The following is a 27,475-nucleotide window of genomic DNA, read 5'->3' on the forward strand; positions in this document are numbered from 1 at the left end:
GTGCAGCCCTTTGAGACACTTGTGATTTAAGGCTATATAAGTAAACATTAATTGATTGATTGATTGAAAATAGCATTTTGTAGTTTAAAAAAAATACTGTATTGGTTTTGAAGGTGAAAACTACCAAAATGGCCTCCGCATCCTTTGATTTGTAAGTCTGTGGCCCTCAGCTTTCGACCGATCCCGGCTCCGATGGTGGGGGAGGATGCCGGACAGACCTGGCAGGGCCAAACGCGTAATGAGGGTCGGCTGGAAGAACTTGGAACATGTCACGAGGGAGACTATGGACATGTTTCGTCCCCATAAGTTTGTGGATGCGTCGGAAAGAGCTGGACCAAGTAGCTCGGGAGAGGGAAGTCTGGGCTTTTTTGCTTAGGCTGCAGCCGCCGCGACTCGACTTTGGATAAGCGAAAGAAGATGGATGGATGGACAACCGTTGACTTTTATTTTAAGCAGCCAGGTGACATGTAGATATACTTCATGTGACATGATTAAAGTCATACAAGCATGATTATGTTGGCACACTCCAATACAAAAACAGCTAATATTGCATGAATATTCTATTATTTGCTCATTAAGGTGGGGTTAATAACATATTTATATAATACTGTTGTACCAGTCAAAAGTTTGTGGACAATTTTGCACCTGCTGAGAAAGTGTCTCCAAACTTTGATATCTAAAAATCAAGGATTTACGTATTCAGGCTCACATTTTAGCACCTGAACAGGAAGTGGAAAGAGGCGAGATTCCTTCTGGATGAATATTAAAGAGATTATTGCTTCTCGCCGTTCATTTCTAATGTAAGATGCAAAATGTTTGGATGAACATCAACTATTGCTGAGTGTTTTGTTCGATACCGTGTCTGAGACTTCACATTTTGCGTTGCCTGGTGGAGGTGGTCTCCTCCAGTCCGTTGGCTTCTGCCTGCGGCCTAAATCCACACGTCACAGAAACAAGACACAAAGTCAACGTGCGCACACTCGGCGTCCACGCAATAAATGATGGATACTCACGTGGTGGTGGTGGTGGTGGTGGTGGTGGCAGCGGGCGCGTTGGTAGCGTGCTCGGTGTCTCCTACATGGTTCCCTGAGGCTGAGACACACACAGACTGTTTTACTACTGCAGCATGTCTGCTCTTCTTTAAACTCATTTATGGCTTTTTATGATTAAAGGGAATTTCATTTCCAGGCTTTTCCACCCACTCCCAAAAGACAGCCAAAAGGCTCGATTAACCGCCCAGTTTGTCCCCATTGTTCAGGGTGTCCCGCAGCGCTTTGTTGTTAAGGCGGCCGCCTTAACAACAAAGAGCCACCGCCTAAAGTCTTAAAGGGGAACATTATCACAATTTCAGAAGGGTTAAAACCATTAAAAATCAGTTCCCAATGGCTTATTTTATTTTTCAAAGTTTTTTTCAAAATATACACACACATAACACTCATCTACTCATTGTTGAGTTAAGGGTTGAATTGTCCATCCTTGTTCTATTCTCTGTCACTATTTTTCTAACCATGCTGAACACCCTCTCTGATGACGCATTCTGCTTCGTCTCCTTGTTGTGCGCGCAGTTGTGCACTGCACTCTCTAAAAGCCCTAGATGTTATTGTCACATATGCATGTACAGTAGATGGCAGTATTGTCCTGTTTAAGAGTGTCACAACATCGCTGTATACGGCAGACAAACTGCTTTACGGTAGACGAAAACGTGACTGCTGTTGTTGTGTGTTGTTACCGCGCTGGGAGGACGTTAAAGGGGAACATTATCACAATTTCAGAAGGGTTAAAACCATTAAAAATCAGTTCCCAGTGGCTTATTTTATTTTTCAAAGTTTTTTTCAAAATGTTACCCATCACGCAATATCCCTAAAAAAAGCTACAAAGTGCCTGATTTTAACCATCGTTATATACACCCGTCCATTTTCCTGTGACGTCACATAGTGATGCCAACACAAACAAACATGGCGGATTGAACAGCAAGGTATAGCGACATTAGCTCGGATTCAGACTCGGATTTCAGCGATTCAACAGATTACGCATGTATTGAAACGGATGGTTGTAGTGTGGAGGCAGGTAGCGAAAACGAAATTGAAGAAGAAACTGAAGCTATTGAGCCATATCGGTTTGAACCGTATGCAAGCAAAACCGACGAAAACGACACGACAGCCAGCGACACGGGAGAAAGCGAGGACGAATTCGGCGATCGCCTTCTAACCAACGATTGGTATGTGTTTGTTTGGCATTAAAGGAAACTAACAACTATGAACTAGGTTTACAGCATGCACTTTGAGAGTGCAGACATGCACTTTGAGAGTGCAGACAGCCCATTTCAGGCGCGCTAAGAACATATATTTTTCCACGATTTCAGCACTCAGGTTAACCATACCTAAATAGACACAAAATACTGCATTACACAAGACTACCCGAATGTACTCGAATGATTGAAAAAAATTAATGTTTTTAAGCTAAATTATTGGTAAACACAGTTTATGTATAATAATTTACGTAAACCGCGAGTAATGAATAAAGTTTTCATCAATTAATGTATTCTGTAGACATACCCTCATCCGCTCTCTTTTCCTGAAAGCTGATCTGTCCAGTTTTGGAGTTTATGTCAGCATCTACTTTGAGTGTCGCAGGATATCCACACATTCTTGCCATCTCTGTCGTAGCATAGCTTTTGTCGGTAAAGTGTGCGGAACAAACGACTGACCATTTCGTCGGCTTTCCCCACAACCTCGTATTTTGAACACATTTCGTCCAATTTGTTGCCACTTTCGCATCTTTGGGCCACTGGTGCAACTTGAATCCGTCCCTGTTCGTGTTGTTACACCCTCCGACAACACACCCACGAAAGTGAGAAAATGGCGGGTGACGTCAGGTTGTGACGTCATAGCTCCGAGAGCGAATAATAGAAAGGCGTTTAATTCGCCAAAATTCACCCATTAAGAGTTCGGAAATCGGTTAAAAAAATATATGGTCTTTTTTCTGCAACATCAAGGTATATATTGACGCTTACATAGGTCTGGTGATAATGTTCCCCTTTAACAAGCTGCTCCGCTTAGTTCTGCCTCTGCCTCTGTCAGTACGTCTCTGCAGCACCCAGCATTGATCCACCCACACAACCATCTGATTGGTTACACGCAGAGCGGTAACAGCCAATCAGCAGTGCGTATTCAGAGCTCACGGAGTCAGTGTTCAGGCAGGCAGAGAGGAGAGACGGTGGGGTGATCAGAAAGGTGTTTAGCAGGTGAGCATAATGCAGCGGACTCTCCCCAAATGATAATAAACACCTCCCAGTCAACTACTAGTAACATCACTATGAGCCCGTTGACGTTCTAGCAACATAAGCGGCAGCTCAGCTCGCTCGCAGTCCTTGAGGTGAAGGCTAATTAGCTTTTAGCATAACGTTAGCTCACTGTGCGGTGTGTGTGTGCGTACGTGCGTGTGTCTGTCTGAGAGAAAGACAAGCATTATTGACCTACAGTTAACAACTACCCGGTAAGCTATTTCACTTGACCTTTTTCTGTGTTGAAGCAGCAAAAAAGGACATTATGTTAAATGAAGAGTTTCTGTCTCTGATAGTTGATATAATAATGTAACTGCATCATTAAGCCTACATGAACTCCATGGTGTTCAGGGATGAATAGTCTCTCCTATTGCTATTGTACTATTTTTTCAGCTATAGTTACATTAATCATTAGTAATGTAGCAGCATAGTTTTGAATGGCAGGATCCCTGCTATCACATGTTGATAAAAATGTAACATTTACATAATAAAAATCAACTACAGGCTTCCCAAATGCTGTAATGAATTAAGCATGATGAGTTGAGCACATGTCAGCATGTAGCCCCACTTTTAACTCTTTTTTTCAAACGCTTATTGCAAACGCTTACTTACAGTAGGTCATTAATTTGACTTTTTAAGTCATTATTTTTACTTAGTAAGTCATTATTTTGTCATATTTTTGACTATTAAATTACTAAGTCAAAATATTGACTTACTAAGTCATAATAATGACATACTTAGTATCTCAGGTAACTAGGACTGTTTTGTGTATTGTTTTTACTTTACGGAAAAAATATCGAGATATATATAGTATATCGGCATTCAGAATATGGAGTGGAAAACACCACCAAAAATTGTAGGCTTCTTCACGCGATGAAGCCGGCCTACTTCACCGCAGTCTGTAGTCTATTGCTCCCCAGGCTGTGGTGGCAGCGATGAGATGGAGACGTGATGGCGACAGGCCGAGTTACACTGTTCCTTACACCCACCTACCCACTTCCCCCTGGAGAGACACCACCTTAACTAACAAATTTTCTGGGGGAAACACTGTTGTTCTGTAAGTGAGATTATTATTCTCAACTCTGCCTCTGCTTCATTTGTCACTTTAGCACAGTTTGTTCTGGTGTCTCTAAGGAAGACACTTTATTTTTTATTTTTTAAAGCTGCAAGATTTTGAGAAAAAAATTTCCATACAATAATTTTTAGGAATATTCTCACAATTTTTCATTTTATTTTACAAGACAAAAGTATGTCATTTTAAAAAATTAAAGTCAAATCTATTATGAATTTTAATTTTTTAAAGAAAAAAAAAGTTGTCATTGAGTACAAGAATTATGTCAGACTATTTTGAGAAAAAAGTTACAATTTTACCCAAAAAAAATTATGCAATTTTACAGAATTAAAGTAAAATTTATTTTAAAAAAGAAAATATTCTATTTTTAGAAAACCAACATATTGTGAGAAAAAAAGATATTTTACAAGAATTGTTTAGAAATATTTTAAGAAAAAAACAATTAAAAAAAAAATATTTTAAGAAAAAGTATTCCATTTTATATGATAAAAGTAAAATATATTCTGAAAAAAGAAAATTATTTTTAGAAAGAAAAGTTGCAACAATGTGAGAAAGTTTTCATACAAGATTTTTCAAGAATATTCTGACATTTACATTTTTTTATTTGACGAGACAAAATTATGTAATTTTACATAATTAAAGTCAAATATATTATGAAAAAAGTATTTCTTAAGAAAACAGTAATATTGCGAGAAAAAAGTTGCCTTTGTACAAGAATTATGTCAGAATATTTTGAGAAAAAAGTTAACATTTTACACAAAAAGATTATGCAATTTTACAGGATTAAAGTAAAATATATTGTATAAAAAATAAATTAAAAAAAGTTTAAAAACCACAATATTGTGAGAGAAACAAGTTATTTTACAAGAATTGATTAGAAATATTTTAAGAAAATTTTTTTTTTTTAAGAAAAAGTATGCCATTTTACACGATAAAAGTCTAAAATATTCTGAAAAAAGTAAATTATTTTTAGAAAAAAAGTTGCAATATTGTGAGAAAAAAAATTCCTACAATAATTTTTTTTAATATTCTGACAATGTTTTATTTTATTTTACAAGACAAAAGTATGTAATTTTACATAATTAAACTCAAATATATTATGATAAAAGTTTTTTTTTTTAAACAGTAATGGTATGAGAAAAAAGTGGTCATTGTACAAGAATTTTGTCAAAATATTTTGAGAAAAAAGTTAATTTTACACAAATTATGCAATTTTACAGGATTAAAGTAAAAATATATTGTAAAAAAAAAAAAAGTATTTTATTTTTAGAAAACCGCAATTTTGTGAAAAAAATATTTATTTTACAAGAATTGTTTAGAAATATTTTAAGAAAAAAAATAGTATTTTTAAAAATAATTTTAAGAAAAAGTATGCCATTTTCCATGATAAAAGTCAAATATATTCTGAAAAAAGTAAATTATTTTTTAGAAAAAAGTTGCAACATTGTGAGAAAAAGTTTTCAATCAAGAACTTTTGGGAATATTCTGAAAAAATATTTATTTATGTAATTTTACAAGATTGAAATTCAAATATTAAAAAAAAAAAATTTTTTGAGGAAAAAAACTGTCATTGTGCAACAATTAAGCACTGTAGGAACATTTTGAGACACGTTTGAATTTGAAAAGAAAATATTTATTTTACAAGAATTGTTTAGAAATATTTTAAGAAAATAATCGTATTTTAAAAAAAAAAAATTAAGAAAAAGTATGCCATTTTACATGATAAAAGTCAAATATATTCTGAAAAAAGTAAATAATTTTTTAGAAAAAAGTTGCAATATTGTGAGAAAAAGTTTTCAATCAAGAACTATTGGGAATATTCTGAAAAAAAATGTATCTATGTAATTTTACAAGATTGAAATTCAAATATAAAAAAAAGTTTTTTTTGAGGAAAAAAACTGTCATTGTGCAACAATTAAGCACTGTAGGAACATTTTGAGACAAGTTTGAATTTGAAAAGAAAATGTGGGCCATTTTACATTATTAAAGTATTGTGAAAAAAAAAAAAAGGTTGTTTTCTTTACAAAAAAAGTTTGTAATTTTGTGTGAAAGAAGTTGTCATTATTCCACAACTATTCACTGGAGGAACATCTCAAGAAAAAGGATTACGTTTTACAAGCTTCTCTCTAGTCAATTACAGCCCATCCCATGGCTGCATTTACAGAAAAAAGGAGGCTAATTGTCGGTCGTTGAGAGGTACATTTTAAACTAAGCCTTTTGGCTGCCCTCTGGGAATTGCAGGTGGAGTAAGAAACCCCTGGGAGTTGCAGTGTCTTCTCTGATCATGCAGCTTGCTAACATTGGAGCATCAATCTTCATAAAAGGTTATGATGATGGCGGTGTGACCAACAACCTGCTGCCTTGCGCTTCTTGGCCAGACTCCTCTCAAACATCAGAATGACGGCCACCAAGACGAGCACCTCCACCACGATGGCAACAAACGGCTTCAGCGGCTCGTAAATGGTGATCACCTTTGAAGGACCACATCATTAGTTTGTCATGTGACACACGTTTACCTTATTGTGTGTGGGGGGTGCAGCCGACCTTTAGCTCCACATGGCTCATGGCGGTGCTGATGGCGTAGACGGCGCCGCAGTGAAACAACCCGGAGTCCAGGTGGGTCAGATTGTGCACCAGGAGTTTGGTCACCTTGCCGTCCATTTTGATTTCGTACCTCTGGGGCTCCGCTGTGGCGTCAATCTCCTCCTAAAAGGAGGCAAAATGTAGTTCAATTAAATACTTGCTCCTGCCCAATGAAAATTATGTAAAAATGGCAGCAAAACAACATATTTTACGCCCGTGTAACGTCTTTGTGCTTGCATGCAGGTTCTGCTTGCACAGGTGACGTGTCCTCCTCTACGCACGCAACCTTCCTCCCTTTTGCCACTTAGGAGTAGCTGTTAAATACATGGTCCAACACAGCACTGACTCTTTATGCACTAGCACAACCTCTTTTTTTACACTAGAGCAAACTTTTTTTTGACGCTGCCGCAACCTCTTTTTGTGACGCTGGCGCAACCTCTTTTTTTCACTGTTTGCAACCCCTTTTTTCAAGCTGGCGCAACCCCTTTTTTACGCTGGCGCAACCTCTTTTTTTCACTGTTTGCAACCCCTTTTTTCAAGCTGGCGCAACCCCTTTTTTACGCTGGTGCAACCCCTTTTTTACGCTGGTGCAACCTCTTTTTTTACGCTGGTGCAACCCCTTTTTTACGCTGGCGCAACCTCTTTTTTACGCTGGCGCAACCTCTTTTTTTCAAGCTGACGCAACCTCTTTTTACACTGGCGCAACCCCTTTTTTCACGCTGGTGCAACCTCTTTTTTACGCTGGTGCAACCCCTTTTTACGCTGGTGCAACCTCTTTTTTACGCTGGTGCAACCTCTTTTTTACGCTGGTGCAACCTCTTTTTTACGCTGGTGCAACCCCTTTTTTACACTGGTGCAACCTCTTTTTACACTGGCGCAACCTCTTTTTACACTGGCGCAACCCCTTTTTTACGCTGGCGCAACCCCTTTTTTACGCTGGCGCAACCCCTTTTTTCAAGCTGGCGCAACCCCTTTTTTCACGCTGGTGCAACCTCTTTTTTACGCTGGTGCAACCCCTTTTTACGCTGGTGCAACCTCTTTTTTACGCTGATGCAACCCCTTTTTGTGACGCTGGCGCAACCTCTTTTTACACTGGCACAACCCCTTTTTTACGCTGGCGCAACCCATTTTTTACGCTGGCGCAACCCCTTTTTTACGCTGGCGCAACCCCTTTTTTACACTGGCGCAACCCCTTTTTTACGCTGGCGCAACCCCTTTTTTACGCTGGCGCAACCCCTTTTTTCAAGCTGGCGCAACCCCTTTTTTCAAGCTGGCGCAACCCCTTTTTTCACGCTGGTGCAACCTCTTTTTTACGCTGGTGCAACCCCTTTTTACGCTGGTGCAACCTCTTTTTTACGCTGATGCAACCCCTTTTTGTGACGCTGGCGCAACCTCTTTTTACACTGGCGCAACCCCTTTTTTACGCTGGCGCAACCCATTTTTTACGCTGGCGCAACCCCTTTTTTACGCTGGCGCAACCCCTTTTTTACGCTGGCGCAACCCCTTTCTTCAAGCTGGCGCAACCCCTTTTTTCAAGCTGGCGCAACCCCTTTTTTCGAGCTGGCGCAACCCCTTTTTTCAAGCTTGCGCAACCCCTTTTTTACGCTTGCGCAACCCCTTTTTTACGCTGGCGCAACCCCTTTTTTACGCTGGCGCAACCCCTTTTTTACGCTGGCGCAACCCCTTTTTTTCAAGCTGACGCAACCCCTTTTTTACGCTGGCGCAACCCATTTTTTACGCTGGCGCAACCCATTTTTTACGCTGGCGCAACCCCTTTTTTACACTGGCGCAACCCCTTTTTTACGCTGGCGCAACCCCTTTTTTCAAGCTGGCGCAACCCCTTTTTTCAAGCTGGCGCAACCCCTTTTTTCAAGCTTGCGCAACCCCTTTTTTACGCTTGCGCAACCCCTTTTTTACGCTGGCGCAACCCCTTTTTTACGCTGGCGCAACCCCTTTTTTACGCTGGCGCAACCCCTTTTTTTCAAGCTGACGCAACCCCTTTTTTACGCTGGCGCAACCCCTTTTTTACGCTGGCGCAACCCCTTTTTTACGCTGGCGCAACCCCTTTTTTACGCTGGCGCAACCCCTTTTTTTCAAGCTGACGCAACCTCTTTTTTCAAACTGGCGCCACCCCTATTTTACGCTGGCACAACCCCTTTTTTCACGCTGGCGCAACCTTTTTTTTTCAAGCTGACGCAACCTCTTTTTACACTGGCACAACCCTTTTTTCTCACTGTTTGCAACCCTTTTTTTGATGCTGGCGCAACCTCTTTTTACACTGGCGCAACCCCTTTTTACACTGGCGCAACCCCTTTTTTCTCACTGTTTGCAACCCTTTTTTTGACGCTGGCGCAACCTCTTTTTACACTGGCGCAACCCCTTTTTTCTCACTGTTTGCAACCTCTTTTTACACTGGCGCAACACTTTTTTCACGCTGGCGCAACCTCTTTTTTTTCTACACTCGCACTGCCTCTTTTTTTTTTACGCTGGCGCAACCTCTTCTTTTTACACTAGCGCGACCTCTTTTTTTTACACTAGCGCGACCTCATTTTTTTACGCTGGCACTGCCTCTTTTTTTTACACTAGCTCAACCTCTTTTTTTTACGCTAGCGCAACCTCTTTCTTACGCTAGTGCAACCTCTATTTTTTTTACACTGGCACGGCCTCTTTTTAACGCTAGCGCAACCTTTTTTTTTTTTTACACTGGCACGGCAACCTCTTTTTTTACACTGACACGGCCTCTTTTTTTTACGCTAGCGCAACCTCTTTTTTTTACGCTAGCATGACCTCTTTTTTTTTTTTTACAACTCCTCTCCTTTCTGATTAGTGACTTTAAAGGCCTACTGTCTCCAGGTCGGAGCCAATCTGAAGGAACCTGTTGTGTGTTCCTTCTGATAAAGATTAGAGTCTTTGGACAAAATAAGCCAATATTAGTGTATTTTGTCATTTAATAAAGATATTTTACTATACAACCTATGAAACGATGACATCAGCATTTATTATGATGTCATGCGAACGTGTCAAAAATGTTGATGTCAGAGAAAGATGAATTGAATAATTTTCTGTATATTTGCTCCTCATGTTATTGCAATGTTGCATCATAGCAGGCCTTCTCAATCATTTTCTCTCACTTCTGCCCAGGGAGTTTTTTTCAGGTCCCTGAATGTTTATTTTCTTATTTCTCTGAGTCAATATAGTTCTTTACTAATACTAAAGCTGCTATTACGCTATTGCCTCTTACACCTCCCTTCCCCGACACTCCTTATGAAGCACTGCTTTAAAGGAACTTGTGCACAGTTACATTTTCTAGGGGACAGAATGAAGTGAATGTTTATTACCTGCATGTGACAAGACATACGTTACTGCCACACCATTATTTGAAAAGCACTGCATTTGATAGACATACTTTAAATGATAAAAGGTGCTCTCTTGTCAGAGCACTGATTACACACGGATCTCCACCTACCTTTTCCGTGTGGTTGACTTTGAACCACAACCAGGTTTTAGGACTCGGCTTGGCGTCGTCCATCTTGCACACCATCACCACAGAATCGCCCACGTAGCTAATGATGGGTTTGTCGCGCACGTCGCTGATCTGCGGCACTGCAAGAGAACATTAGCATTAGCTCGGTAGCAACAGCAACCACAAAGAGGTACAGTATGTATTGCAAGTATTGTACCTGCCAAAACAAAATCGATCTTCGCCTCATTCCCAAACATGCAGGAGTATTTTCCCAGGCTTTCTTCATCTTTAATAGTGAACCTTGGCAAATAAACAACAAATATTATTATTAGTTCCCCAAAAACAGCAATTTTGGTATTATCCTATAAGACAACACTACATTACCCAGAATGCCTCACAACAGCTGTGGTGCTTCATACAACCTGTTAAGACTTGTTGCTAGTGTTGTGTGATACCATACCACTGTATTTCTTCACGATCCAATACCAATTAAAATTCAGGCTGGTATCGGCGATACTGATGCAAAACCGATACTTTGCACAAATATGTCAGAATAATTGTATCGAAGTTATCACAAAACTTTGTGTTGCCATGAGTTCCCGGCGAGAGGACAAAAGCTGTCTTTGATCTTACCAAGAGGAAGGCTTGTAAAACTCCACTGTGTAGGATAGGAAGCAACATGAAGGTGTTCTGTTTCTTTGATGTATTGTAATCCACAGAAAGATTTTGTCTTGACCCGAGAACTACAAAGCGGAGAGGAAGCAGGACCAGACTCCCCTCCAGGCGACCTTTTCTTTGAACTGTTTTACAACCTTTACTTTGAACTGTTTTAATCAAAGGCGATGGCTGTTTACGACCCCCCCTCCCTTAGAAACAGCTGTTGCCATGTAATCAGGGAAAGTCCAAATAAAAGAGGAGGCGTACAATTTTCGTCAGAGCGTAGTGACACTGTACAAGGGTACAGATGTACGCGTTTCTCCTCACTGAGCCAAATTTAATTCTGTCCCTGTTTGATTCCTTGCTTCTTGTCTTGTTTAGTGGATGTCATCAGTGTTTGAACCTGACAAAATATAATGCAAATATATGGCAATATCGCGAAATGATCAAGTATGACACATAGAATGGATCTGCTATCCCCATTTAAATAAAAAAAATTCATTTCAGTAGGCCTTTAATACCTTATTCGGCATGGCCTTATTATAACCCTAACCCTCTAACCCTGACCCTAACCCTAACCAAATAACTCTAAATTAAGTCTTTATTACTTAGAATATGTTCCTCTAGTGTCCAAATAAGTCTAAATTAAGTCTTTTTTACTTGGAATATGTTCCCCATACTAAAGTGTTACCAAAAACATAACTTTGTCTTGAATTTTAATTTTATTTTATTTCACTAAAGAAGGGTTCGGTGAATGCGCATATGAAACCGGTGGGGTTCGGTACCTCCAACAAGGTTAAGAACCACTGCTCTAGTCTCTTACGTGAATGAGCTAAATAATATTATTTGATATTTTACGGTAATGTGCTAATAATTTCACACATAAGTCGCTCCTGAGTATAAGTCGCACGCCCGGCCAAACTATGAAAAAAACTGCCACTTATAGTCCGAAAAATACGTTAGTATTTATTTTTAACTCTCCCAACGGCGTGGCACGGTTGGGAGAGTGGCCGTGCCAGCAACCTGAGGGTTCCTGGTTCAACCCCCACCTTCTACCAACCTCGCCATGTCCGTTGTGTCCTTGAGCAAGACACTTCGCCCTTGCTCAGAGGTGGGTAGTAACGCGCTACATTTACTCCGTTACATCTACTTGAGTAACTTTTGGAATAAATTGTACTTCTAAGAGTAGTTTTATTGCAACATACTTTTACTTTTACTTGAGTATATTTATAGAGAAGAAACGCTACTTTTACTCCGCTACATTTATCTACATTCAGCTCGCTACTCGCTACTAATTTTTATCGATCTGTTAATGCACGCTTTGTTTGTTTTGGTCTGTCAGACAGACCTTCATAGTGCCTGCGTTTCAACAAATACAGTCACTGGTGACGTTCACTCCGTTCCACCAATCAGATGCAGTCACTGGTGACGTTGGACCAATCAAACAGAGCCAGGCGGTCACATGACCTGACAAACAAGTTGAAAAACTTATTGGGGTGTTACCATTTAGTGGTCAATTGTACGGAATATATACTGTACTGTGCAATCTACTAATAAAAGTTTCAATCAATCAATCAAAAGTGTGAAGGAAAAAAGACCCTTTTATTTCAACCGTACATCCCGTCAAAAGCCTAAAGACTGACTGCACAGTTCCTGTCTTCACAATAAAAGTGCCGCTCCATCGCGCCTGCGCTTTCAAAACAAGAGTCTCCGAAAGCCAGCGCAAACAAGCTAGCAAGCTACGGAGTTTGCCGCCAATGTATTTCTTGTAAAGTGTATAAAAACGAATATGGAAGCTGGACAAATATCCATCCATCCATCCATTTTCTACCGCTTATTCCCTTTTGGGGTCGCGGGGGGCGCTGGAGCCTATCTCAGCTACAATCGGGCGGAAGGCGGGGTACACCCTGGACAAGACGCCACCTCATCGCAGGGCCAACACAGATAGACAGACAACATTCACACTCACATCCACACACTAGGGCCAATTTAGTGTTGCCAATCAACCTATCCCCAGGTGCATGTCTTTGGAGGTGGGAGGAAGCCGGAGTACCCGGAGGGAACCCACGCAGTCACGGGGAGAACATGCAAACTCCACACAGAAAGATCCCAAGCCCGGGATTGAACCCAAGACTACTCAGAACCTTCGTATTGTGAGGCAGATGCACTAACCCCTCTGCCACCGAAGCTGGACAAATAAGATGCCAAAAATCAACCACTTTCATGTGGTATTAGACAGAAAGGAGGAACTTTTGTCTCCTCCATTTGAAAACGTGGATGCTATCAGCACTACTGTCTGATTACAATCAATGCAAGTCATCAGAATCAGGTAATACACCAACTTATATTATTGTCTTCATGAAAGAAAGGAATCTATATGTGTTAAACATGCATGTATATTCATTAAAACACCTTTAACATGTAAACAAAAACGGCAAAATAAATAAATATAAATTATATACTGTATATATATATATATACATATATATATATATATAAATGTGTGTGTATATATATATATATATATATATATATATATATATATATATATATATATATATATATGATATGTGTGTGTATGTTACTCATCAGTTACTCAGTACTTGAGTAGTTTTTTCACAACATACTTTTTACTTTTACTCAAGTAAATATTTGGGTGACTACTCCTTACTTTTACTTGAGTAATAAATCTCTAAAGTAACAGTACTCTTACTTGAGTACAATTTCTGGCTACTCTACCCACCTCTGCCCTTGCTCCTGATGATTCGTGGTTAGGGCCTTGCATGGCAGCTCCCGCCATCAGTGTGTGAATATGTGTGTGTGAATGGGTGAATGTGGAAATAGTGTCAAAGCGCTTTGAGTACCTTGAAGGTAGAAAAGCGCTATACAAGTATAACCCATTTACCATTCTTCCTGTATTGACCACAAATTAAATCAAAAACTTACATTCTTTGAAGATTAAACTGTTGGTTCTCAGGCCGCAATGTGGTGTGACTGTTGTCGATATCTTCTCCATCTTTGCTCCAGTATCCCGTTACGTTGTCCACTTTGCTGCCACTCCCGGTCCAGGTGCACTGGAGCGTCAGGTTAATTGGGCTCGACACCTCCACGTGATCGGTGTAACTTCGACCTAAGTTGCCCACACATTCATCACAAAATGTCTCCAAATTGTACAGAACGGCTCAGGTTTTTACCTTTGAGGACGACGCTGCGCACGTCCGCGGGGAGCTGGCCGACAGGTTCCGCCGGAGACGAGGTTTGGCCAACTGTCTCTGGTTAAAAGAAAACATTTTAGCGCGGGCTTTTGACCTTGGGAAGCAAAATATGATGACTCATTTAACGTATAACACTACATTGCCCACAATGCACCGCGACAGTGCGTTTACGAAGCTGCCCGTCTTCAATTAGTATTTACGTTCACGTAGCTCATTTAAACCTACTTTTAGTGGTACTTTATAAACACATGCCCGTTTTATATGTTACCATGTCATATTTGTTTACCATGTCATATTTGTTTGCGTCGCCGAGTTTGTTCGCCGCCATTAGCTTACTTAGCAATTTCCGGAAACCTATCCGACTACGGCGTCCGACGAGGCTAAAAAATAATTACATTTTAGTAAAAGTAAGAACTGTAATTACTAAAGTCACTTTGAGGAAATACTGCATATGATATATAATTAATCTAAAATGTCTATAAAATATACAGTGAAAAAAAAAAAGATACATTTTGTCTTTTTCTATTAGGATAACTACACACATTCCATTCAAACAAACAACAACAAAAAACATTTACTTGCGTTGATGTGTGTGCAGGAGAGCAGGAGCACAAGAGAGCAGAGATGCATCCAGGAGTCCGGCATGATGACGATGATGAAGATGAGACGGTGTCCTCCTGCAAGAGGGAAGTAGCTTTCTCCCTCCTGTGCAGCCCCCACCCTCTTCACACGCTGCTGCATCATCATCCCTCCACCCTCACCAGGAGTGGTGAAGATGCAGTGATGTAAACATGCACAGGGCTTAACTTATCTAAGGCCCTGTGCAGAATTTTATTTTGAAAATTTTGAACTTCGTGGTAAGAATTAAAGTGAAGCACCCGGTCATTCGTTACTGATAATTGACGTCAGAATAACTGTATCTAAGTTATCACAAAACTTTGTGTTTCCATGAGTTCCTGATGAGCAGACAAAAGCTGTCTTTGATCTTACCAATTAAAAAGGCTTGTAAAACTCCACTGTGTAGGATGGGAAGCGACATGAAGGTGTCGGTTTCTTTGGTTTAATGTAATCCACAGGAAGATTTTGTCTTAACCCGAGATCTACAAAGCGGAGAGGAAGCAGGACCTGACCCCCCTCCAGGCACCTTTTCTTTGAACTGTTTTGTAACCAAAGGCGACGGCTGTTTACGACCCCCTTCCTTTAGAAACAGCTGTTGCCATGTAATCAGGGAAAGTTCAAATAAAAAAGGAGGCGTACAATCTTTCGTCAGAGCGTGGTGGAAGACTGTGAAAAGAGTACAGCCCAGACGTTTCTCCTCAATGAGCCAAATTGAATTCTGTCTCTGTTTAATTCCTTGCTTCTTGTCTGTTTAATAGATGTCATCAGTGTTTGAACCTGACAATTGACATTTTACATGCACTTCTTCATGCAAAACAGGGACCCCTACAGCGTGACTTGGTAAGGGTCCCGAATTTTTGGCACTGATCGCACCTGATTCGCATAAAATTAAACATAGCCATTTTACGGTACGCCCGGTTGTCTGCTCTTTGCACTTTGGCACTTAGCGATCACTCCAGCAGCACTGAGAGCATACGAATTACCTTTAGCAAATGTTGCAATTTTCAATGCCAACACAGACATTGACTTACGCTCTAACGTAAGTAAAGTAAGGCTTCACATTTCCAAAAAAAACGCTAGCTTGATGCTAATATACATTAGCTTTGCTATTGACATGCGACTGATTAGCATTTTTGATGTTGCATGGTAATTTCAACACCTTCAAATTTGTTAATGAAATCTACAACTGAGAAGCACGTTATAAGTACCATATTTTTCGGAGTATAAGTCGCACCGGAGTATAAGTCGCACCTGCCAAAAATGCATAGTAAAAATGGAAAAAAACATATATAAGTCGCACTGGAGCCCGGCCAAACTATGAAAAAAACTGCGACTTATAGTCCGAAAAATACGGTATATTAATATAATATTTAAAGTATTAACACTTTTTAGGGTGCAACAGACAGCAAATACTAAACTGATCCACACGCCATAAACTAAACACCATTGCCATCTTGGAATTGCAACTTTGTGTCATACCTGCAAATGGGACTCAGAAATGTGATATTGAAACAAGATTAAACAATTGAACAGCAGTTATAATAATCAGGTCACTTTGAAATGTTGCAATAAAAAATGAGATTTTATTATCAAAAACAATTTACATTAATTAACACACACAAAAGTACCAAAAATTGCTACCGTTACCGATTCCCAGGTACCCATACCCATCTACTGGCGACCCTGAGCGTGTGGCCTGCAAGCCTCAGACATTAATTATTCAGCGTTGATGTGCTATTTTTGTGCTTCATGGAACTACACAGTTAAGCAGAATGTTTTTTGCTTTTCTAATTAGATTTTTTTTTTTGTTAATGATTCACATTTCAGTAAATAGGACTCTTCAGCACATAACATTTGCTGTCTCTGTGTCCACTACTGACTCTATTGTACATTATAACACGTGTATTTAAACACGTACCCAAAATTAAAATGGCCATTCTACACATTTAAAAAAAAATATATATATTTATGAAAATTATGTAAATTGTGTGGAACTAGCTAATATTATTATTTTTTTAATTGTAATTACTTTTTTTTTTTTTTTTACATCCTGCAGCAATAATACCACACTAATCTTTTTTGTAGCTTGACCGCAATTTTGTATTGCCTTTTTTTTTTACACATTTTATGTTTTACCAAGAATTTCGACTAGAGCCTCATATCCATATATAGAGGGGAGATGTTAATTAGAACTGGAATTTTGGAAGAAACATTTTCCTAGTGAGAACAATTCTTAGTGAATCCTAACTGTAAGAATTTCAGTGTATTAAAAGTCACCTTCCAGATGATGTTTGCCACGTCTCACGACTGCTGGAGCTGCAAGCTGTTGATGAACGCCGTCTGCAGCTCGTCCATGTCGTCGCTGGCCTCGATGGGCATGCTCGTGCTGCGTGCCACCTCGCTGCGGCCCGTGTTGCCGTGGCCGTGCTCCACACCACCGACGGCGGGCACGTGGAGGTGGTGACACTGGGGAGACAGCAGGCCTGCAGGGTGCGTACGGTGCACGGTGGCGGGGCTCTGACCGGGGCTGTGGGGCATCAGGCACGTGTGCAGGCAGCTATTTTGCCGCGTGGCTTCATGCAGGTCCAAGCGGGCGATCAGAGGCTTGCCGATGTTGACTTTTTTTGTCCAGCAGACGACATCGTCGTCGTCCATGGCGGGCGAGGTGCCCCTGAGGTACACGGTGAACTCCAGCTCCTCCTAGTGGAGAGTTGAAAGAAATTAAAGGGGAACATTATCACCAGACCTATGTAAGCGTCAATATATACCTTGATGTTGCAGAAAAAAGATCATATATTTTTTAACCGATTTCCGAACTCTACATGGGTGAATTTTGGCGAATTAAACGCCTTTCTAATATTCGTTCTCGGAGCGATGACGTCACAACGTGACATCGGGAAGCAATCCGCCATTTTCTCAAACACCAAGTCAAATCAGCTCTGTTATTTTCCGTTTTTTTCGACTGTTTTCCGTACCTTGGAGACATCATGCCTCGTCGGTGTGTTGTCGGAGGGTGTAACAACACGAACAGGGACGGATTCAAGTTGCACCAGTGGCCCAAAGATGCGAAAGTGGCAAGAAATTGGACGTTTGTTCCGCACACTTTCCCGACAAAAGCTATGCTACGACAGAGATGGCAAGAATGTGTGGATATCCTGCGACACTCAAAGCAGATGCATTTCCAACGATAAAGTCAAAGAAATCTGCCGCCAGACCCCCATTGAATCTGCCGGAGTGTGTGAGCAATTCAGGGACAAAGGACCTCGGTAGCACGGCAAGCAATGGCGGCAGTTTGTTCCCGCAGACGAGCGAGCTAAACCCCCTGGATGTCTTGGCTCACACCGTCCCTTATGCCACCGAAGATGATCAAGAAGAAAATCGACCCAAGCTTCCCTGGCCTGCTGACATCAACTCCAAAACTGGACAGATCAGCTTTCAGGAAAAGAGCACGGATGAGGGTATGTCTACAGAATATATTAATTGATGAAAATTGGGCTGTCTGCACTCTCAAAGTGCATGTTGTTGCCAAATGTATTTCATATGCTGTAAACCTAGTTCATAGTTGTTAGTTTCCTTTAATGCCAAACAAACACATACCAATCGTTGGTTAGAATGCGATCGCCGAATTCGTCCTCGCTTTCTCCCGTGTCGCTGGCTGTCGTGTCGTTTTCGTCGGTTTCGCTTGCATACGGTTCAAACCGATATTGCTCAATAGCTTCAGTTTCTTCTTCAATTTCGTTTTCGCTACCTGCCTCCACACTACAACCATCCGTTTCAATACATGCGTAATCTGTTGAATCGCTTAAGCCGCTGAAATCCGAGTCTGAATCCGAGCTAATGTCGCTATAGCTTGCTGTTCTTTCCGCCATGTTTGTTTGTGTTGGCTTCACTATGTGACGTCACAGGAAAATGGACGGGTGTATATAACGACGGTTGAAATCAGGCACTTTGAAGCTTCTTTTTAGGGATATTGTGTGATGGGTAAAATTTTGAAAAAAACTTCGAAAAATATAATAAGCCACTGGGAACTTATTTTTAATGGTTTTAACCATTCTGAAATTGTGATAATGTTCCCCTTTAACAACTTTTAGTTTTAATTAAGGCACACAATCCCACACTGCAATTGTAATTTCTTACTTCTTACTTTCTGATGAAAAACAGAGATCACCCTATTTTTCTCAGTTTTTCCATATCATGCACAATTTACCAAAATGTATTTTTTCAATGAGGAGAAAAGACAACATTTCACTACAATGACGTTATGCTCTACAACCTTTTACTTTGAAGTCAACTTCAAGAAAAAAAAAAGGGATATGTCAGAATAATTGTATATACAAACCCCGTTTCCATATGAGTTGGGAAATTGTGTTAGATGTAAATATAAACGGAATACAATGATTTGCAAATCATTTTCAACCCATATTCAATTGAATATGCTACAAAGACAACATATTTGATGTTCAAACTGATAAAAAAAAATGTTTTTGCTAATAATCATTAACTTTAGAATTTGATGCCAGCAACACGTGACAAAGAAGTTGGGAAAGGTGGCAATAAATACTGATAAAGTTGAGGAATGCTCATCAAACACTTATTTGGAACATCCCACAGGTGAACAGGCTAATTGGGAACAGGTGGGTGCCATGATTGGGTATAAAAGTAGATTCCATGAAATGCTCAGTCATTCACAAACAAGGATGGGGCGAGGGTCACCACTTTGTCAACAAATGCGTGAGCAAATTGTTGAAGAGTTTAAGAAAAACCTTTCTCAACCAGCTATTGCAAGGAATTTAGGGATTTCACCATCTACGGTCCGTAATATCATCAAAGGGTTCAGAGAATCTGGAGAAATCACTGCACATAAGCAGCTAAGCCCGTGACCTTCGATCCTTCAAGCTGTACTGCATCAACAAGCGACATCAGTGTGTAAAGGATATCACCACATGGGCTCAGGAACACTTCAGAAACCCACTGTCAGTAACTACAGTTGGTCGCTACATCTGTAAGTGCAAGTTAAAACTCTCCTATGCAAGGCGAAAACCGTTTATCAACAACACCCAGAAACGCCGTCAACTTCGCTGGGCCTGAGCTCATCTAAGATGGACTGATACAAAGTGGAAAAGTGTTCTGTGGTCTGACGAGTCCACACTTCAAATTGTTTTTGGAAACTGTGGACGTCGTGTCCTCCGGACCAAAGAGGAAAAGAACCATCCGGATTGTTATAAGCGCAAAGTTGAAAAGCCAGCATCTGTGATGGTATGGGGGTGTATTAGTGCCCAAGGCATGGGTAACTTACACACTGTGAAGGCACCATTAATGTTGAAAGGTACATACAGGTTTTGGAGCAACATATGTTGCCATCCAAGCAACGTTACCATGGACGCCCCTGCTTATTTCAGCAAGACAATGCCAAGCCACGTGTTACATCAACGTGGCTTCATAGTAAAAGAGTGCGAGTACTAGAGTGCCCTGCCTGTAGTCCAGAACTGTCTCCCATTAAAAATGTGTGGCGCATTATGAAGCCTAAAATACCACAACGGAGACCCCCGGACTGTTGAACAACTTACGCTGTACATCAAGCAAGAATGGGAAAGAATTCCACCTGAGAAGCTTCAAAAATGTGTCTCCTCAGTTCCCAAATGTTTACTGAGTGTTGTTAAAAGGAAAGGCCATGTAACACAGTGATGAACATGCCCTTTCCCAACTACTTTGGCACGTGTTGCAGCCATGAAATTCTAAGTTAATTATTATTTGCAGAAAAAAAAACAAAGTCTATGAGTTTGAACATCAAATATCTTGTCTTTGTAGTGCATTCAATTGAATATGGGTTGAAAAGGATTTGCAAATCATTGTATTCCATTTATATTTACATCTAACACAATTTCCCAACTCATATGGAAACAGGGTTTGTAAGTTATCACACAACTTGTTTCTCCATTAGTTCAGGCTGCCCTGCGAGAAGACAAAAGCTGTCTTTGTCCTTATCAAGCAAAAGGCCTGCCGCTTGTAAACCTCCACTGTGTGGGATGGAATGCGACATGGAGGTGTCGGTCTCCCTGATCTATTGGACAGCCACAGGAAGACCTTGTCACGACCCGAGATCTACAAAGCAGAGAGGGAGCAGACCTGACCTTGCTCTAAGCACCTTTTCTTTGAACTGTTTATGACCGAGTGCAACAGCTATTTATGACCACCTCCCCTTAGGAGCAGCTGCGTAATGTAATGTAATGCTATGAAACCAGAAAAGACCCAAATAAAAGAGGATGCGTGGAACTCCCTCGTCAGAGCGGTGTGGTCACTTAAATGTAGAATATATGTAGAATATATTTATATTATTCATATATTATATATATAATATATTTTAATATTATATTATTCATTATTATCTATTGTGAGCAAACTGTGGTGCTGAATTTCCCCTAGGGATCAATAAAGTACTTTCTATTCTATTCTATTGTCTAATAGATGTCATCGGTGTTTGAACCTGACAGGATATATATAAACCGTATATACATATATATTGTATATATAATTAGAGCTTATATTGTAGAAGTATTTGACTTACCGGTAAGTAAAAACCGAATTAAAAATGTTATCAAACAAAGCATTAAAACTGTCAGTGGTGTTGTAAAAATTTAATATACAATACATGTAATAATAAAAAAATACATATATTGGACAGTACTATGAGACAGTATGTTTTTACTTTGGTTTTGGAGCATTCTTACTGTGATTTTGAACTGTAATTCCTGAAATAACAATATACTATTTAGTATATCAAACTTTCTTGTTTGATATATATTATATATCAAGATCCTACATCCTACTAATGTATTTGACATTCAAACAAAAATAAAACTACCCACTAAAAATGTTGAGAATCACAAATACTGTTGCGCTTCTTCTTATTTGTCTGCTCATTTTTGCCAAAATATGAAAATATTATTGCAGTTCCAAAAATAATGGTCTTTTTCTGCAGAACTCATTTGAAAGTAAAGTCATCCCTGCACCTCTCAAAACCCCGAGGGGGCATTCATGCACATTATCTGGTGATTACTACTATGATGCTGACATAGATTTTTGAGTAGCTTTTGACTGCGTTCTTACCTTGAGTTTCTGCAGTGAGCCGAGTCTGGTGTAGAGGCAGTGCTGTGGCAGGCTGCTGGACAGAAGATAGACACCCGTCTCCTCCGGAGTCTCCCTGTTCATCTCTTTGGGGTCCACATCCAGGTCCTGACGGGAGTAATGAGGCACAAAGACGCCGTCACAATCCGTCCTTCCATTTTTCATATGGCCGGTGTTTTGACGGACCTGTGGGAAGTCGGTGACGTGAGCCTGGCACGAGGAGAGCTCGGCGGGCTTCTTGATGATGTGCGTGTAGATGACGAGCACGTTGGAGAACTCGGCCGCGAAGCCCAACTTGATCTGAGCGCCGCACTCAAAGTCCAGACTCATACTCTCTGGAAGCTCTGCAGTAAAGAATTGAACATTTCATCATACAAAAGGTAGTTTTTTTTATTTAGATGGCAGTTTTGATCTAACTCTGCATGCACTTTAAAATGTTGCTACTCAGCAGTTTGTGTGAAAGTCATGCGTGTTACACGTGCCGCTCTTACAACATTGGTTGTCTTACTGTGTTGTGCAACATACAGCTGCATCTCATTGCATTTGAATATGTTGCAAAAAGTTGTTTGATGTCAGGAGTTTAAAGAAGACAAAAAGAACAATTAAAGGCTCAGGAAGATTTTCAAATGCGCTTGTAATTTGTACATAAGTGACCATGTGGTCAAAGGCAGCTTTTCATTTGTCATGCACTCCAAACCAGTATGAAATATTAAAATTGTTATGTTTGTCGTTTAGGTAAATAAACATTTATTTAAAAATTAATACGTTAGGTCCAGTGACGTGCGGTCACTAGGACCTTAAGAAAGAAAAAAAATGTAAAAAGAAAACAAATTAATTAAATTGTTATATGTATTCAGTGATTATACTATAAAGTTATTTTCCATTTAACTTCACCAGTTTTCGATTATTTTTATTCAAAATCGCTGAATTTTCACATTTGCCGTTCAAATACTGAGAAGAGACGGTGCGGTGATCAGCAGCCAGTTGAGGCACGTCACTCAGTTGTGCCTCACCATGGATTGCGGACTCGGCTAACTGCTGGCCTGCTGTGCAGTGAGACCGTATTGCTATATGAATTATATTATACATTTCCATAGTTTAGCTAGCTGAGGTATATAATGTACAGTGTATTTTGTCAACAACTGTATGTGTGTAACGTATTTCTTGTGCTGAGCAATCATAAAACTGCTGCGAAAGACGCACTGTGTGAGGCTCGCAGTAATCCCGCCTCCTGGTGCCGGTTAATGCACCCCCGCGCAGAGTGCACCCCCCGACGGGAGCGCCACACCAACCAAAGCCCACACCCAAACCCTCCACGTGCAAGACCGAATCCAAAAAAAAGTCACTTAACAAGAAGCCAAAAAGTGCAAAAACAACAATGCTCGCGCCGGAGGAGCCGTGAACGACTGCAGGGACACAACATTAGGTACACCTGCAGGCTGCAGCACGGATTTCATATTTCATTCATTCACAACTCCTCCAACACGAACACCACTGTTCCCGCACTTATAAGTAAAGGTAAAACCATAGTAAGTTTTTTTTAATTAAATGTGCTTTTTTGTGTGCTACAGTTTGTATGTGTAAAGTTAAAGTTAAGTTAAAGTATCAATGATTGTCACACACACTAGGTGTGGTGAAAATTGTCCTCTGCATTTGACCCATCCTCTTCTTCACCCCCTGGGAGGTGAGGGGAGCAGTGGGCAGCAGCGGCGCCGCGCCCGGGAATAATCTTTGGTGATTTAACCCCCAATTCCAACCCTTGATGCTGAGTGCCAAGCAGGGAAGAATGCTGGTATGAGCTTTTAAACATAACCCGTTAACTGCTGCCAATCAAATGGTGAATAAGATACTCTTTAGGGTTCATATGTTTGTAAATCTGACTGTGATGAAGTCAGTGCCTCACCAGCCATCAACCTCACCGCACGTCACTGGTTTGGTCAGGAAAAAACACAGAGGCTATATCATCCCTACAAGCCTGTTTTGCTGCTCGTCGGTGGATTTTATGATATTATGAAAAAATATATATATTTATCATCCAAAATCCCCTAATGTTACATAATGTTATGATACTTTGACCCATTAGCAAACAAACGGGATGCATTTTGTGTCTGATATTGTGCATGGTCCCACAAGCCTCTTTATAGCCAGGTGGTGGTGTGGTTATGCCACCAGAATATTTTTCCCTACAGTACTTTAAAGGTAAAACTGCATTCTGAGCTATATTGTACAGTACCAAGAGTGTCAAATTATTTTCGGTGATGGCCACATGGCAGTTATGGCTGCCCTGAGAGGGCCTTTTGTAACAGAATATTCATGTGTGATGCTATCACAAAACTGCCTGTGCATTTCATTAATATTTTACATACAACTTGTTCAAATCTAGATTTAGAACAGTGACAATAGTGACATGTGTTTCAATCAAGGGTGTTTGTTTATGGAAGACACTTGACAGTGGAACAAAACAATATTAACCACTTTCTGTATTTAAGAAAATGTAATAATCAAGATGATGAAAATATATGTGTGGAGGGGGGCGTGGCCTGCAGGCCTGCCGCGTAACGGGGTGTGCCAGGACCGGCCTCAAAGACAGCGACAGGTGAATAGATGGCCCAGGTGGACCTTGTTATCTAATCACCTGTCGCCTTTATTAGCAGCAGGTAATAAAGCTCTGTTTAATTCTTTGCTTCTTTGTCTGTTTAACAGATGTCATCAGTGTTTGAACCTGACAGACATGTCCCATCTGGCAAACTGATTTCTGTCAAAGTTACCGTGCGCTTTGGCCCACTGTAGACTGTGGACTTGATCTGTGTCGCTGGGCTGCACCGGGTCATTCAGGGCCCTTCGCTCGGACAGACTGCTGCGGATCTCCAGCGCCTGCTTCCCCTTGGTAGCGTCGAACTGGCCCATGTCTGCACAGCACAGGGAACCGTTTTTAATAGAGATGTCTGATAATACCGGACTGCCGATATTATCGGCCAATAAATGCTTTAAAATGTAATATCGTAAATTATCGGTATCGGTTTCAAAAAGTAAAATGTATGCCTTTTTAAAACGCCGCTGTACGGAGTGGTACACGGACGTAGGGAGAAGTACAGAACGCCAATAAACCTTAAAGGCACTGCCTTTACGTGCCGGCCCAATCACATAATATCTACGGCTTTTCACACACACAAGTGAATGCAAGGCATACTTGGTCAACAGCCATACAGGCCATATAAACAAGTTTATCACTGTTACAAATATGCGCCACACTGTGAACCCACACCAAACAAGAATGACAAACACATTTCGGGAGAACATCCGCACCGTAACACAACATAAACACAACAGAACAAATACCCAGAACCCCTTGCAGCACTAACTCTTCCAGAATGCTACAATATACACCCCCCCTCACCCCCACCTCAACCCCGCCCACCTCAACCTCCTCATGCTCTCTCAGGGAGAGCATGTCCCAAATTCCAAGCTGCTGTTTTGAGGCATGTTAAAAAAAATAATGCACTTTGTGACTTCAATAATAAATATGGCAGTGCCATGTTGGCATTTTTTTTCCATAACTTGAGTTGATTTATTTTGGAAAACCTTGTTACATTGTTTAATGCAGTGGTTCCCCAATCGGGGTACGGGTACCCCTGGGGGTACTTGAAGCTATGCCAAGGGGTACGTGAGATTTTTTTTAAATATTCTAATAATAGCAACAATTCAAAAATCCTTTATAAATATATTTATTGAATAATACTTCAACAAAATATGAATGTAAGTTCATAAACTCAGTGAAGCACAAGCTCAGGTTTCTCACTAAAATGTCTGTCAAAAAGAACTGAAAAGAAATGCAACAATGCAATATTCAGTGTTGACAGCTTTTTTGTGGACATGCTCCATAAATATTGATGTTAAAGATTTTTTTTTTTGTGAAGAAATGTTTAGAATTAAGTTCATGAATCCAGATGGATCTCTATTACAATCCCCAAAGAGGGCACTTTAAGTTGATGATTACTTATATGTGTAGGAATCTTTATTTATAATTGAATCACTTGTTTATTTTCAACAAGTTTTTAGTTATTTTATATCTTTTTTTTCAAATAGTTCAAGAAAGACCACTACAAATGAGCAATATTTTGCACTGTTATACAATTTAATAAATCAGAAACTGAAGACATAGTGCTGTATTTTACTTCTGTATCTCTTTTTTTCAACCAAAAATGCTTTGCTCTGATTAGGGGGTACTTGAATTAAAAAAGGGGGTACATCACTGAAAAAAGGTTGAGAACCACTGGTTTAATGCATCCAGCGGGGCATCACAACAAAATTAGGCATAATAATGTGTTAATTCCACGACTGTATATATCGGTGTCGGTTTATATCAGAATCGGTAATTAAGAGTTGGACAATATCGGAATATCGGATATCGGCAAAAAAGCCATTATCGGACATCTCTAGTTTTTAATCTTTATATCTAATTGTTAGAAGAGTGCATTTGAAGTGATGTTAGTCCTCTGACCTTCTGCGACTCTGTCCAGCACCACGGTGATCTTCTCCTCGTCCAGCAGACGCTTCTTCAGGAACTTGACGAACACACCGTTGGCGAGGCCGCTGGAGTTCAACTCGAAGGCCTCGGCGTCTTGACACCTTCAAACACAAGACTTCTAAACCTGCCTGGGGAATGAACAGCAGAGCGGTGCCCGGCACTCACGTGGCGTATCCGAAGACGATGTTGGCCGTGACCTGCAGGACGACGTTGCCAATGCGGTCGTCGTGGATATTCCTGTTCAATGAACATTCAGAGGTGACTCCTGCACATGGCCACAGTTTAGAAGAGAAGGACTCACCTCTTCCTGCACATGTCCAGCAGAAAGACGTTGAGCCCCGTCTCTTTCTCCTGCATCAGTTTGAGGATGCTCTGCACACACAAGCAGTTGGCTGAGCGGTACGGGTTGGGTGCGTCCACCGGCACCATGAAACTGTTGCCGTAGTTTTCGTATCCGTGCCCTGCGTAGTAAAGCAGCCCTACAAAGACAGGGCCTTCCGTCACATCCTGCTAGAAAACATTCCAGCGAGGGAGTAGGGGGAAACCTACCGTAGACCCCTCTGTGGAGAAGCAGCAGGAACTCGTCCACGGCGTTGCGCATCTCCGACTCGGTGAGGTCCAGCAGGGAGACCACCTTGAAGTTGAGCTGCCGCAGCACGTTGGTGAGGTCGTACACGTCCACCATGGGAGCTTTGAGCTTAGGGTGGTTCTGGTAGGTCAGATTTCCAATCAGCAAGGCCACTTTGTCCGTCGCTGGGAGAGGACAACTCGGGGAAATTGTCATGGAAACTTTCTTAAAAGTAACTCTTTCATGATGCCCTACAACCTGTTTGAGTTGTTTTGAAACATTTCCAGGCTTCAGCCCAAGTAATCATTGGACTAGATTCCTGTTAGCCCCGCCCACTGACATTGATTTGTGGGTTTGATGGAT

At 40.7% G+C, this 27,475-nt stretch overlaps 2 protein-coding genes across 4 annotated transcripts in view; both read right to left on the reverse strand.

Moving 5' to 3' along the window:
* Positions 1-426: 426 nt before the first annotated feature.
* Positions 427-15,035, reverse strand: emb (embigin). 2 transcript variants are annotated; one of them, XM_061980390.1, is made up of 9 exons: positions 14,852-15,035; positions 14,253-14,330; positions 14,005-14,188; positions 10,619-10,701; positions 10,405-10,541; positions 6,900-7,061; positions 6,709-6,826; positions 1,023-1,092; positions 427-931 (listed from the first exon to the last, which is right to left on the reverse strand). In XM_061980390.1, exons 1-9 carry the CDS (start codon positions 15,018-15,020, stop codon positions 871-873), a joined length of 1,062 nt encoding a protein of 353 aa, XP_061836374.1. In that variant the 5' UTR covers positions 15,021-15,035; the 3' UTR covers positions 427-870. The 2 variants fall into 2 exon arrangements, with proteins under 2 accessions (XP_061836374.1, XP_061836373.1); XM_061980389.1 differs by having other exon boundaries at positions 1,014-1,092.
* A 1,410-nt stretch (positions 15,036-16,445) lies between these two features.
* Positions 16,446-27,475, reverse strand: part of malt1 (MALT paracaspase 1) — a 34,298-nt gene continuing 23,268 nt past the window's right edge. For both annotated transcript variants that reach the window (XM_061980387.1, XM_061980386.1), the window contains 8 exons: positions 27,094-27,297; positions 26,846-27,023; positions 26,710-26,781; positions 26,518-26,645; positions 24,785-24,925; positions 22,203-22,360; positions 21,999-22,124; positions 16,446-17,591 (listed from right to left, as the gene is read on the reverse strand). In XM_061980387.1, the coding sequence (XP_061836371.1) occupies positions 17,193-17,591; positions 21,999-22,124; positions 22,203-22,360; positions 24,785-24,925; positions 26,518-26,645; positions 26,710-26,781; positions 26,846-27,023; positions 27,094-27,297 (1,406 nt within the window). In that variant the 3' untranslated portion in view covers positions 16,446-17,192. The remainder of the gene's footprint in view (positions 17,592-21,998; positions 22,125-22,202; positions 22,361-24,784; positions 24,926-26,517; positions 26,646-26,709; positions 26,782-26,845; positions 27,024-27,093; positions 27,298-27,475) is intronic.

This window comes from Nerophis lumbriciformis, linkage group LG20 (genome assembly GCF_033978685.3).
Source record: "Nerophis lumbriciformis linkage group LG20, RoL_Nlum_v2.1, whole genome shotgun sequence".
Taxonomy (NCBI): Eukaryota; Metazoa; Chordata; class Actinopteri; order Syngnathiformes; family Syngnathidae; genus Nerophis; species Nerophis lumbriciformis.